This window comes from Corticium candelabrum, chromosome 21 (genome assembly GCF_963422355.1).
Source record: "Corticium candelabrum chromosome 21, ooCorCand1.1, whole genome shotgun sequence".
NCBI lineage: Eukaryota > Metazoa > Porifera > Homoscleromorpha > Homosclerophorida > Plakinidae > Corticium > Corticium candelabrum.
In genome coordinates, this window is record NC_085105.1 from 5,157,543 (window position 1) to 5,172,817 (window position 15,275).

At 42.0% G+C, this 15,275-nt stretch overlaps 1 protein-coding gene across 1 annotated transcript; it reads right to left on the reverse strand.

Annotated features, from left to right (window-relative positions):
* Positions 1-1,531: 1,531 nt before the first annotated feature.
* LOC134196441 (dye-decolorizing peroxidase YfeX-like) lies at positions 1,532-2,072 on the reverse strand. The gene has a single exon (XM_062665564.1). It carries the CDS (start codon positions 2,061-2,063, stop codon positions 1,698-1,700), a length of 366 nt encoding a protein of 121 aa, XP_062521548.1. The 5' UTR covers positions 2,064-2,072; the 3' UTR covers positions 1,532-1,697.
* Positions 2,073-15,275: the final 13,203 nt, after the last annotated feature.

The following is a 15,275-nucleotide window of genomic DNA, read 5'->3' on the forward strand; positions in this document are numbered from 1 at the left end:
TACGAAAATTGGATGGATGGAAAGATTGAATCTATTTGCAAAGTAAATGAATATTGAAATGACAATTAATCTTCAATCAATTTCTATTTTCAATGTAATGGAATATTGTAAGAGCAAGCAACGCTAGTCAATTTTTAATTTGACATTCAATTTTCAATTTGTCTCAAAAATTAAAAATTAAATGGACAAATTGACCACGCAAATTCAAAATTTAACATTTAATTTTTAAATTAAATTTAATATTGAATTTAATATTAAAAATTAAACTAACGTGCTTGCAATTTCAATATTCCATTGCATTGCAAATGAAAATTGGTTAAAAATTAAGTATGTTTTCAATATTAATTGCTAGCTAATTGAGTTAGGTTGAGCAACTAGAGAGTTCAGTTGAGTTGACTTAACTTAGAAGAGTTCTACTGAGTTGACTTCAAATAGAGTTCAGAAAGCGTTGTGGAAAACGATGGAGGTGCATGTCGGTTTACTTGGTCAGTTGTGTGACGTCATACAAATAAGGAAATGTGACCTGCTATAGAGTACCACGCCCACCCTTAAGGTCTACACAGTGTGCCCGTGAAAGCGCACAGTCTACTACTTAATTGTAGTAGGTTGACGGTTTCGATGTTTTAATTGTGTCTCGAATTTTCCTAGACAACAAACGAGTCTGTAGACTTCGTCACCACAGTTGCCAACTCGGCAATCCGCTAGTGCGGAGCCTAGCTAACTAGATATGCATCTGTAGCATTTCTCCTTTAACCGGTTCATCTACAGTAAAGGTAGCTAGCGTGTTGTGTACAATGCACGTACCTACACAGCTAGGGACCGCGGTATTCACTGGCACAACGTTGTGTGTCAGAGAGGAGTTGTCCGCGGCCAAGAGCAGCCAACGTGGTTTGGCACGTGACGAAAAGTAAAGTAAAAACAAACACCTGCTTGAGTGTTGGAAATGTGGTCTCCTGAGACGCGCGTTCGAATGGATGCCCCGCTGAGACCCCCGCTGTGTCTAGTGTCTACGGTCATTTTCAATTGTTGATTGAATAAGCGACTGCGCGTTCAAGTTTCTAGTTTTGAGCACATAGGTGCCTAAAATCAAACTCACCTGCCAGGTTGGTGGGCGGGGCCCGATGAGGTAAAGACCCCACTTGCCCATCATGGAGGGGCATAACAACACAATAATAATATATTTTCTTTTGCTCTAGAAATATCTAGTGCAGTTCCCTTGTGGGGCAACAAACAAAAAACAACGCTATAACATCAACACAAAACACACTCAGACCTACAGCAACAAATGTAAAACACTGTTACTTTCAATATTCTTTTAAGAAGCATACTGCCAATGAAGAGTTTCATGTCAGTCACTGATGTTATCCATGTGCATTTCTCTCTCAGTAACAGCCATGCAACTCAGACATTTTGCTAAGCTTGCTAAGCTGTCAACTCTGTTGATAGCTCTCTTCATACACTATGACACCATGCTTACACATTGTAGACAAGTTGCTGAAAACATTGCAAAAGACAATTTGCAGGTAGACTGTTTGATAGTTGCATGATGCCTGGTACTAATAATAATAAGAAAGAGCCGCGCTATAACAACACTAAAATGACGAAAATAGTAATAGCATAATCAACGCTACAGAAGAGTAACAACAAAGCAAATCAGTGTCTTCTTCAAACTGGTGACATCAACAGATAGTACCATTCTAAGCCAGCTTCTTCAGATCACCCTTAGGAGGAAAGTACCAGTAGTTTCCAGCAACACACCTGGTGAATCTCATGATGTCATCACTTAGACCATCAGGATCAGCACCAACCATGCGATTGAGCATAAACTCAAAATTTTTGGGTGAACTAGCATACCCAATAAAAAACAAACCAGCTTCACCAGAGATTGTTCCATATGGCATTGACTGGCGAACAATTTGAAACGGCTTTGGGCGTGCAAATTCTACTCCTCCGACTATACGTGCAACATGAGAAGACTTTGGCTTGTACTTCAGCTCAACACTGTCTGCCTTTGCTCGACCAATCCATGCCTCTTGCATTTTCACTAAAAAACAAACCTGCATTGCATCTCAACATGTATAGTATGCTGTTTGACACCAAGTCTAACATCAAATGAAAACTGACGATATACAACATTTAAGAAACTTTACATACACGCGAAAGTGTGACACTACACTCCGGATTCAAATGACGATTGCTCCATCAAACACATACACAAACATGTTAATGTTGTTAACCAAGGATCAATTAGGTGTAGGCACAATCAAGTTTAACATTCGTGTGTTCGGAACAGCATCACTTGCTGTTCAAGATAGTTTAGTTATCATAGTTCAGACAGCAAAATTGACAGTACAGTAGCAGCTACCTCCTTCACGACAATAACTACTATTCTCATGATACCACCCACTGACTACTAGTACGCATTACTATGATTAGATATTCAAAATATGCACGACGGTCATCTTAGTTGTGATGTTATGTTAGTTGAGTTTTACAGTCACTATGTACTGGACCAATATTATCACAGCATATACTGTATTCGTGTACACAGCCAACACTGTAAGTGTCATAAACTAACAAAATACAAAGGTCATTTCAAAAGTTCATCCCACGCTACGTTCTTTATGAAATGAATTACTCTATTTGTAATCTAACTACTTCATTATTCAAAGTAATCTCACTGCACATCTTTGACTAACTGCTATCGCTTAGGAAAGGTCTACGTATGCTGCAAGCAAGGCCATTTTTCGAATATCTCTACGGTGCCCAGGCATGTGTCAAGCTCAAGCAAATCTTTAAATCTTTTTCACGCAAAGGGCTTTTTGATTTTTGGAAGAAAATCAAAGTACGGAGGGCACATGTCAGGTGAGTATGGGGAATGAAAAAACATCCCACTCGTATGAAGCCAGGAGTGCGGCAACTGGTGTTGTCGTGAAGAATGTGTGGGCATATCTGCAAAAGTCGTGGTCATTTCGTCCACAAGGCTGGTCATAGTCTGTCCATCAAAAACCTCTTGTACAGTTTACAGTAGGATGTCACTTATCCAAACACCATTTAACCGAACGCATCAGTCTACCAGACTACCTGTGCTCAAACTCACTCTAGCTTTGTGCGCACAAAATGATAATGCACATGAGCATCAGAGCACACTTGTAGTTCTCATCTGTGATATGGCAATGTCAAGACCCCAACAGTTGCAAAGAAGAAGCGAGTCGTCTCTATAGAAGAAATTAAAAATTTGCACCAAAAGCTTCAGATAGCTGCAGCTACTCTTGTATCCATGAAGATTATGGAATTGCCAAATCAACTGTGTGTGACATCGTAAAAACTAAGACGAAACTGCAGACTTTCCGCTCTCAGCTGCAAGACAACTATTGCACCAAAAACGCTGCACAGTTCGAGTCCAGACCTTTTATGTGGGTGTGACAAGTAGGCATCAGTTTTCCAGACCATTCAGAGTTATAAACAGGTCAGGGAACGGAAGAGCTCAGATAAGTGACATCCTCCTGTATTCCTTGACCTGCTGGAACATCACGCTGAATCAGTACTCCTTTCCAATCTAGGCAACGATTGCTATCATATTCAGTCTGCTTGAACTTTTTTGGTCTAGGAAATCCTGGATGGCACCATTCTGAAGACTGCCACTTCAACTCGGGCTTGTACACCTTCAACCACATCTCACCTACAGCTACAATTCATTTACAGACACGAATTGCCTTCCCTACCATAGCGAGCTAGTATATGATCAGCAACATTCACTCACGTTTACTTCTGGTTGTCAGTCAGCATGTGTGGCACCGACTTGGCAGCAGTCCTTATGTAGCCAAGATACAACAACAGAATTTGATATGCAAATACAAAAGAAATGCCACCTCTTTTGCTTCCTCTTTGCAGGTAAAGCACCGATCTTGCTGCATTAGCTCGTCAACAGTCTGGACATTTTTTCTTCCGTCAACCTTCGAGAATCGCCTGATAGTCATTGTCATTGATGGATTCGCTCCTTTTACCAAATCTTTCTCCTCTTTTCCTCCTGCCTGCTAGTGCATGATCTTGGCAGACTTTGATCAATGCAATGTGGATATCCTCTGCTTTCTTGCCACGCAGTGTTTCAATTTTGATGTATGCCCTTTGCTCTTGTTCAGGCCCTCTGACCATGACAAAAAACCCGAGTCTCTTTCAATCACACTACCTCACTACTGCTACCCTAACTTCAGCTGAAATTGCTATGGTTAATGTTGTAAAGGTAACTAATTTTGTTTTTGGTAGCAAAACGCAAAACATTTCTTAATAGACATTTGAGAAGAGTTTGGCACGAACTTTGAAATGACCCTTATATCCAAACTCTATATTGTTGGCCAGTTCCTGGTAAGTTACAGCAGGATCCATCTGTGCAGTGTCATATAAACATAATTACCAACCTAAAACTAATTGCCAATTTTAGTCTTTTATTAATTAATAAACAGGACATAATAATTATAGCCTCCTATTAATATTAGATGTCATGTGGTATACTGGCAAAGCCAGACTACTTAATTTTCTTGATGCTCACATTTGCCAATCCAGTTTTGAGTTTGACAAAAAACAAAAATACTATTTGACATATACTACAGTATTTCCCGTGCAATTATCCGGTTGGGGCAACCAATTATCCGAATCAGTCAACCAATTATCCGATTGGGACAAACCAATTATCTGACTCAGCCAATCAATTATCCGGATGGGGCAACCAATTATCCAACTCAGCCAATCAATTATCTGCTTGGGGCAACCAATTATCCTATTAGTGATTTCAATTAGGAGCAGTGTAGTTAGAGAAGCGCTGTTTCGTACCTAACAGATTACCAAATAAGTCAATAATTCAGTCATTGCTAGGCATAGCAGTAGTGCTTGTTGCATCCTATAATGCTTGGTACAGTACTGTACTGATGTCGTCCCCGTTGCTCCTGCTACCATCAAGCATGAAGGAAAATCCATCAGCAACGAAGTAAGATCTTTGCTCATAAACGCGCACAAGCGGGGGACTATCATACCGAGAAATGGTAGTTCTCTACGGCGTTAGAGAAGATACCATGTATCGAATTTGCAGCAAACGCCAATATACGACCAAATGACGAGGAGGACCAAGGGGCACAAAAAACTCAACCAGGAAGCTGTAGAATTTTTGTTGAGTTCAATCGAAGATCGCCCAGACCTGACTCTAGCAGAAATGCAAACCTGACTATTACAGCAGAAGTCTCTAGAGCTATCAAAGTCAACCATCGCTAGGAAGTTGGAAGGCCAGCTCATCACCTTAAAAAAGATGGAACTGGTTTCAGAGAGAAGAAATTCTCTAGAAAATAAAGACGCAAGAAAGAGGCATGCAGAATGGTTGCAAAGAGAGCTTGAGCAAGGAGCCAGATTCTGCTACGTGGATGAATGTGGGTATGGCATGTACACAGCTAGAACACGAGGTACAGTGCCTTGCCAAAAGTCATGGTAGTGCCAAGTATTTCTTGTTGTTTGCAAATCACATACCCACAATACTCAAATTGCACGATAGCCATAAAGCAACACCTAATGAAACTCGCTGGATGAATCTGTTTGAATTATGCCTCCACGCAAGGAAATGACAACAGATGAGCGGTCTGAAGCTGTTGGTATGTGGAAGGCGGGAAAGAAGATGACACAGATTGCCAAAGCGCTGAAGCGGCCATTGACAACAATATCGAATCTAGTGAGAAGGTACAAGCTCAACGGACATGTTCATAACATGAAACGAGAGGGAAGGCCAAGGAAAGCAACAGCAAGGGATCTGCGCCATTTGGAAAGAGTGGTGAAGGAGAACCGACGGAAACCAGCAAAACAATAGCACCTGAGTGGAGCAAGGCCTGCTCAAATCTTTCAGTCAGACAACAGCAAGAAGAAGGCTGAAAGACATGGGGTATCACGGTCGTGCTGCTCGAAAAAAGCCTTTCATTTCTGAAAGCAACAGAAGGAAGAGGGTCTGTTGGGCAAAGGAACACATTAGAAAAACGGTCGAGGATTGGAGCAATGTGGTATTTACTGACGAAAGCCGCATCAAACTCAGTGGCAGTGATGGTAGAGTGTTTGTTTGGAGAAAGACCACAGAAGAATGGCTACCAGTCTGCACTTTAGGCACAGTACAGCAAGGTGAAGCTGCCATCATGATCTGGGGTGCCATGACTTCATCAGGTGTTGGACCTCTGACTTTCCTTGAAGGCAAAATTAACGGTGAAAAGTACAAGGAAACACTGGAAAAACACTTCCTGCCTTTAGCAGCCGAGAGAGGTAGACATGGAATGTCAACTGTTTTGTAAGATGACAATGCTCCTGTACACAGAGCAAGGAAGGTGGCGGAGTGGAAGACCCAACATGCATCACATCCCTGGACTGGCCGGCGCAGAGCCCAGATCTGAATCCAATTGAACATTTATGGATGATACTGAAGAAATCTATTGGTGCAAGAAATCCTCCGCCATGCAACGTTGATCAGCTGAAACAAGCTATCAAAGAAGAGTGGATAAAATACCACAAGACGCTGTGCATAAACTGATGTTATCTATGCATTCTAGGGTAGAAGCTGTCCTGAAATCTAAAGGGTTGGCAACTAAATATTAATGTACAGGATATAACACAAGGCGTGTGAAATTAGAAGCTTGTGTAACAAAACAGGAGCACTTCTTGCGTGGTGCAGCCTTTTCACCCAACTACCATGACTTTTGGCAAGGCACTGTAGGTCTGTGAGAGGTCTTCCTGCCAAAAAGAGTAGCTGACAATCAACGAATGCCAAATATTACATTAATGTGTGCCATTTGCCCTGGTCTATCTGTCACACAAGTCAATAGCTACGGTATGGTCGGAGTGCCTCAGAGATCTTTACATACCTCATGGCAGGGAGCAGAGAAATAGATATTCAAATACCAATATAGACCAAACATTACAGTTCTTGATACACGGTCTGGTGCCAGCTTTGATTTAGACATTGCCTTGGCACACCCATGGAGTTCTGATGTATTCTCGAGATCTGCTCATACAGATGGTGCTGCTGCTTTGATGAGAAGAAACAAAAAATTAAATACATCTCTAAAACGAGAGTGCGTGGTGCAATGATACCTCTTGTCATGGAACATTTTGGCAGATGGAGTTCTGATGATCTCAAATATCTACAACATCTGTCTAATTCTTCTGTTGATGAGTTAGGAAAACCAAACCCAAGCAAATTCTTAGATCACTGGAGAAAAAGATTCTCAGTTCAACTACAGAAATGTAATGGTAACACCATCATGAGAAGATCTCCTCACGGTGCAATGAAGATGAAAGCCTCAGCAAAGTAGACCAGTTGTTTACTAGACAAATGGCTATCTGTCTATCTGTCTATCTGTCTATCTGTCACAGACAGAGACAGACAGACAGACAGACAGACAGACAGACAGAGACAGACAGACAGAGACAGACGTATCGCTTATTTCTCTAAATCTGGAAATATTTGCAGTAACTCTTCAGGATTTACATCACAGAACTTGAATACCATTCCCGTTCCTCACCGAGAATCTGCAGCATGGGATTATACATCGTCAGATGTCATCCTGGAGGCCATACTTTCAGGGCTGTGCAAACCATCAAACTGGCTTTGAAGTCTCATTTCCAATAGTCTCGCATAGTCAGACCTTAACCCTGCCTCAACATTCCGGCGGGAAAACGGTCTGGTGATTTCTTTGGTCTTGCCATGTTGCCGCATCACCAAATTCCAGTGAACTAAAGATCTTATAAATGTTATAATATTACCGCTTCTCCTGCATAGTGGTTGCTGCTGGGTGTTTACAGGGTATAATCATTGATGCTGTCTTCAACTCTAGGCAAGCCAGGAAAAAAAACGTTTCATGGCCTTACCATTGAACAGATATCATGAAATGAGTTGGCGCAAACTGTCGTTGAAATAGTGTGTGCACGAGTGCTCTTTGCAGTCATTAATTTCAACTACCAATGCCGGTGATAACGAGCACGTACTTGTTCAGCTAGTAAGTAGGCTAGACCAATGAGAAGCTAGACACTACGCTGTATGGCGACGTACTATAGTCCATTCCAGTATTAGAGGCAGTTGAGGTTTTCCTTGGATAGATCAAGCTATCAGTGTAAACGTCTACCGCAATGATCTTATTTAGCCTACATGGTTGCTGTAATGAGTTACAATAAGTGGTTCTATGTTGACACCAGAGCCAATCCAGGAAGCTACTGTAAACACCACTTTACCCCACCAGAATGCGGTGGGATAATGACGGCGGCAGAACAAACCTATACAAAGCATGTCCCCAGACCCTTTCTCGCTGGAAGGATGTAGGTGAGAAGGGTCTGGCTATGCGAGACTATACTGTAGTGATCTGCATGTTTCTTGCAGCGAGGTGATCATTGCAGTCAGTTTGTGTTTGATGTGTTTCCAGTGAACTCCTGAGAACTGTGTGAACTCCTAAGAATATAGAAGATGGATCGCCTCGCTGCAAGAAACAAGTAGAGCACTAGCACGTCGCTATACAGCCTAGCGTCTAGCTTCTCACTGGACTAACCTACTTACCAGCCAAACACGTACGTGCTCATCACCACCAGCATCGGTAAGTGAAAATCAATGACTGCAAAGGGTGTGAACACACAGCATTTCAATGACAGTTCATGACAAGAACCCACCTCACAATAGCTGTTCAACGGTAAGACCATGAAACTTCTTTCGTGGCTTGCCTAGAGTCAAAGATAGCATCAATGATTACATCCTATAAACACTCAGCAGCAACCACTATGCAGGAAAAGCGGTAATACTATCTTGCCTCTATAACATTTATAGGCTCTTAGTTCACCAAAATTCAATGATGCAGCACCATGGGAAGATCAAAGGAACCTCACCAGACCCCTTTCCGACGGAATATTGAGGGCGCAGTTAAGGTTTGGCTATGCGAAACTACATTTCCAAGCTTACTGTGCAGTAGCTTTGCGCAAAATTTGATAAAGATCCTGGAGATGCAGTAAGTTGGAAGTTTGCTGCATCTCCTTACAAGAATGCTTCTACAGCCACTTAGTAGGAGAGGAAATCAGGAGATCACGTTGCATTTTGATAAGTTTTGGATTGAAGATGGAAGAAGTTGGTTTGCCTGTCAAATTCATCACCAGCAAAGAAACTCACCTCAAAATCAGATCAAGCAAAACAAGCAGCACTTCGATTAGTTCGTTGTGGTGAACTTTCTAGAGCACCAAGAGTATTGACAAGTGACAGTCTTGCTCCTGCCTCTGAAAAGACTGTTCAAAAATTAGACAGAAAACACCCAACTACAGTTAAGAAGATTCACGGTGTGCAACTAACAATTTTGAGCCAATAATATTGTCAAAACGGATCTTTCCTTAGCAATTCATCAGTTACCTAGAGGTTCAAGCACTGGGCCATGAGGATGGCGGTACAAACATTTTAAAATTCTGACTGAATCCGAGGAGATGGCAGATCTTCTAGACAATGCTTGCGCTGCTATTGCCCAAGAGATTACACCAGAGAAGCCATCAAGTCATATCACCTTGACTGATTGCTCTGCAGAAGTCCAATGGAGACGTTTGACCAATAGCAATAGGGGAGCACAACTACGTCGGTTGACGGCAAGAGCAAGCTGCTTGCAAAGAAAGCATGCATTTGCTGATTTCATTAGCCCCTTCAACATGGCGTATCAACTGAAAGTGGGTCTGAGCTTCTTGCATAGCATGTTCAGTTCTGCTGCAATCAAATCCTGAACGGATGCTGCTCAAGAACGCATTCAATTCTTTGGATGGAGATCGGCTATTGAAAGATATGTCAACAACATTCCCAGACATTTACCATCATGTTCAACAAATGTATCTTGACGTCAGTTTCTTGATCTTCGTTCAAGAGAACAAGCCTATTGTTCTTAGCTTACAATAGGGCATTCATCAAGGAGACCCTTGGGTCCAGCTTTGTTTCAACAACAATACATCCAACTCTGTTAGAGACGGAAAAGGAGAACCCTAAAATCCAAATATTGGCTTACTTTGATGATGTCTTTCTCTTGGGACCACCATTCAAAGTCCTCACATCACTGAAAAGTCTTCGGGCTCAGTTTTGCACAGTCCACCTAGAAATAGCAAACTTAAAATGTGAGATCTACTGAGGGACCACAGTGACCAATAAGATCAGTTCATTGACCTCCATCCCGGTCAAGTCAGATGGCACTTTGGTTTTAGATGCTCCAGTAAGAACGAATTAGATTTAATACGCAGAATTCCTGCTCTGCATCAGCACAGTCTGGATCTTACCTCTGTGAAAACTTACCAAGTTAGACGACATTCAAAGTGCAATGCTCTTACTTCGTTGCTATCATGTGCCCAGGATCAATCACTTGGCTCATTCTGTTCCTCCACACCTTTCCCAGTCAGCTGCTAAAATTCATGATTTTCAGTCACAATCAACATACACTGCCCTAATAGGTTGCAATTCTTTGCATGATATTGTGTGGAACCAGGCAACCTTGCCAATCAAATTTGGTGGACTCGGTTTGTCTCTGGTCAGCTTGATCGCACCATCAGCTTTCCTGCCTTAATGGGTACATTTCGTTGAATGAGTTGCCAAACCTTTTCCAGATTTAAAGCCAACAGTAGATGAAATCATATCATCATCATCACAACCAGCAAGTTCTATTTCTCACATTCTCCACTCAATCTTGCCAGAATCTTGATCTTCGTTACGCGTGTTGATGTCACCAAGAAAGCTTCAGCACAAGCCAACAACCGAAAGAAACAGGCAGAAGCAGCTAAATGGCTGGAAAATACTACAACCCTTAAAGATGAGGCAAGATTTCGATCTGTACATGGTAAGGGCACAGGTTCTTGGCTATCTGGGATACCAGCATCAAGAGAGTTCGCACTCAGTTCAAGTAAATTTCGCTTGGCAGCTCTCATGGTCTTCCTATACCAAACAGTAACGACATTCAGATTTGTAACTGCAGTAAATCTATAACCAACACTAGTTGTCATCAGATCACTTGCAAAGTCATCTCCAAATCCACCATCGGAAAGAACCAAAAGACAGATACTCCACCTATGACAGTCGTGCTGACATCTCAGTTCTTGACACTGGGGCTGGCTCTAATGTAGAGCTAGATATTGCAATAGCTCACCTCTAAAGTTGACATATTTCCAACTTCTGCCACCACTGATGGGGCTGCAGCCTGTACGCGCGAGGAATGGAATAAAGCTTATTAGACCAAAGAGACATACCCAGGGGGTACGTGACTTCAAGTAGTCCCATTGGTTATGGAGCACTTCAGCCAATGAAGAGAGCAAGCTGAAACTTACCTGGATCAACTGTGAAAGAGATCCAGAGGCAAATGTGGAAAACCGAAAAGGGCAAAGTTAAAGACTACTGGAGAAAGAGAGTAGCCAGCCAGCTTCAGAAAAATAATGCAAGAGTGTTCCTGCAGAAGATATCCAGCTTGGTACAAGCATTCCCAAGCAACATCTCTGACTTATAAGCTAGTTTTGTTGATCAGGGACATTTATGTCCCTTAACTTTACTTAATTTGTGTGTTGTAATTAGCAGCTGGACAGCGTTAACTGTACTTAGCCTTGGCTTGATATTGTATCTAACTTCATTTACTAAAGGGTAACTGCAACGCAAAAATCAAAAGTTGTTTTATGTTGGAAATCAATAGTTCTAGTTGCATACATAACTGAAAAAATAGTTTTAGATTTTAAAGTTAAGTCTTCGCTGAGAATAGCAGGTCAAAGTTGCTTCCAGTTCTTCAAGTTCGGGTAATGGGCGTGGTGTAGTGTTCACGTCACAGAGGGGAGACGTGTGTAAAATGGCTACATTTTTATATCCAAGGCAGTGCTATTAATAAGGTAGAGGCGACAACAGTGACAGATATTCTTCTGAAGAGCCCTCCGGAAGTTTTTAAGTGATGATACCGTTCCATCATTGCATGAATGGCAGGATGAGGGAGCCATTAAACCACGCAGGTTCGTGCTCAGCAACAGTGCCTCTGACGCTTTGAGATCGTCTTGCTGCCATGGAAGCAGACGAGAAAGAGGACAGGCTACTCGATAGCCTGTCACCATCATAAGTAAAAGTAGAAGTAGCAAACGTAATTGATGGGTAAGTAAACAACCATCACGGGTGTAGCTGCGGTCATTGTAAGATGATGGATATACATACTTGTGTGGATTGCGTGTGTTGTTAAAACGTATTTGAGGTTGTCTCAAAGTACAATACTGTAATGCATATGACTGCATTCACTACACATGATGATCGAGCACCTATACGCGCAAGTCTAGTCATCAAGAGTCTGACCACTCCTCGCCATTTGCAGTAGTTTCAGTTCTGCATGAAATTCTTCCTTACCCTCATTTTTCCGCTTCTCAAATGTGGCTCTCCTTTTCTTTTGTGAAGGTTCCAGAGTGCTGCAATCTTGAAGTGTGAAGGCAGATATAGATAGAAAATGTTGGCCTCGATTTCATTCTTCTACAACCCAGACTAAGTTCTTGAATAGACCTAGCAGTACCTCAAAGCGATCAGGCTTAAAGTGGCAACTACAGATTCCTGTCTACTCAGTAGTAGTCGCCTGGACAACACAAATTTCTTGTCCTCCTTATTAGCTTTTTGATTCCCCACTCTTTTCTTACCTTGGAGTAGACTCGTACCCAGTCCTCCTCCTCGTGCGCGCTCCATGTGTTTTGGCACGTGCTTTTTGTTCCACTCGCCAGGAGAAGGACTGGTAACATATTATGTCACGTGAAGAACTAGTTCTTCACGTGGTAGGTTTCGGTGCATTGATTGGTCAAAACTGCAATGCGAGACGAAAAAATGTTGTTACAAGGGCACGTGTAGAATCCTATTGAGTCGCAATTACCTTGACTATTAGACGGTTATAAGCAATAGTTGTCGTCACGCAAGGTGCAAACTCATTAGTGCCTCTGCTGTGGACATCATGACAATGACGTCTTCTCCAGCCGGAATTGACAGAGATGTCTCTAGCTGCTCAGTACGAAGCGAATGGTAGCCAATAGACGAGAGGATCGCGTACAGGTGCATTCGCTACCGATAGATAGTGAAGCTACAATGTTAATGAAGCGAGGATTTCGCTCGTTGCAACGAAAGCAATCTCCTTTGTAACTCTAATTTCTGAACAGTCCCTAGAAAGAGCGTAAAGCTTTGTGTTTTTTGTTTTGGCTGGCGATGTTTAGCGTTGTACTCTCGTGAGACTAATGACTCGACACCATATTATCAGTGAAGGTGGCAACAATTTACAGGATCGGTTTCTAATTAAACTAATGAAATAAATGGTCACATGACATAATATGTTACCAGTCCTTCTCCTGGCGAGTGGAACAAAAAGCACGTGCCAAAACACGTGGAGCGCGCGCGAGGAGGAGGACTGGGTACGAGTCTAACCTTGGGGATCTTCCGACATCAAAACATGCTTGCGTATGACTTGTGCGAGTTGGTGCACCCTGCAGCCATGCAACACTCAACCATTCTTTTGCCACAGATTCCTTTGTGTACAATAGTGTGGAATCTCCCCTCTGTGACGTGTACACTACACCACGCCCGTCACTGGAACTTGAAGAACCGGAAGCAACTTTGACCTGCTATTTCTCAGCAAAGACATACTTAAAAATCTAAAACTATTTCCTGTCATGTATGCAACTAGAACTATCGATTTCCAACATAAAACAGTTTTCATTTTTTTGCGTTGTAGTTACCCTCTAAGTATATGATTATGACAGACAGACAGACAGACTATCAATATGCTTTCAGAAGTCCAATTCCAATGTAATAATGAAAAACAATTGCAGAGGGAAATGAAGAATTGGACGACAAGAAAGAGACATTCAGAACATCATTCATTAAAGTTTTAGTAGTATTTGATCTGTATGTCTCAGTAGATAGACACTTAGCATAGCAGTTTTTACCTATAGTGTTCTTGTAAAATTTTTCTTTTTGTGTTCAATAGTGAAATAAGACAGACAGACAAACAGACAGACAAACAGACAGACTGACTTTCGTATCTATAGCTTGTAATAGTTCATATGTATGAAATATAAAGACAGACAGCAAGATTGTTTTACTCTCTCCCAAACTGTAAATGTAACAGTTAATCGCAGAAGTAAAGTATCCTAAGCATTAGCAAAAACTACTGAAATGTCTGAAGTCATAGCTACAGTATTATCCTAATGAACATAGTGTTGAATGTCTATATCAAAGAAAAAATCATCTATCTTAACTACGTGCAATCTACTTATCTTCTTTAATATAACTCTAGCATTACATCTCTGGATAATTATAGAAATCTGTCTACGCCATCTCATCCTGAAGTCGGCTTCAGTCAGTCAGTCAGACAGACAGACAGACAGACAGACAGACAGACAGAAACACCCCTGATGAATGGAAGCAGTGCTTGTAAACTTACAGTTTCTGTAAAGTCGAAGTCATCAACAGAAGAGGGGAGCTTATTCAGGACTCTTTTTGACGTCAGCGGTTATTTTCGCTTTCGTCAGTTGCGTCAGTCCTATTCGGTTGTATGCGGTCCCCATTTCTGGAATGAACGCTTTTGTTGAGTTGTTTTTCATCGTTGTTTGTTTGTGTGGCTTATGTTCCTTAGTTGAGAACGAGTTTGCGTTCTGACTTTACTGTTGTGGCTTCAGCGTCTGGGATTATCGCAGCTCTACCTTACCCTCGTGGCTTAGTGCGTCTTCTCTGGATTCTGTCGTCATCATCTCATCTTCATCTTCCTCTTATCGTCCATCTTGTGACTTCAGCATCTGGTATTATCAGAGCCTTACCTTGCCCTTGTAACCTACTGCGTTTTCTCCAGATTCTGTTGTCATCATCTTGTCTTGTCGTCCATCTTGTGACGTCAGTTTTACTTTGCCCTTGTGGCCTAGTGCGTCTTCTCCAGATTCTGTTGTCATCATCTTGTCTTCGTCTTTCTCTTCGTCTTATTGTCTGTCTGGTGACTTCAGCGTCTGGGATTATCACAGCTTTACCTCGCCCTTGTGGCCTAGTGCGTCTTCTCCAGATTCTGTCGTCATCATCTCTTGGTCTACGTCTTCCTCTTCGTCTCGTCGTCCATCTGGTGACTTCAGCATCTGGGATTATCGCAGCCTTACCTTGCCCTTGTGGCCTAGTGCGTCTTCTCCGGATTCTGTCATCATCATCTCTTGGTCTTCTTTGGATTCTGATGTTATCATTTCTTCTGACTTGCTTAACTTGTACTCAGCTGTAGAGTCTA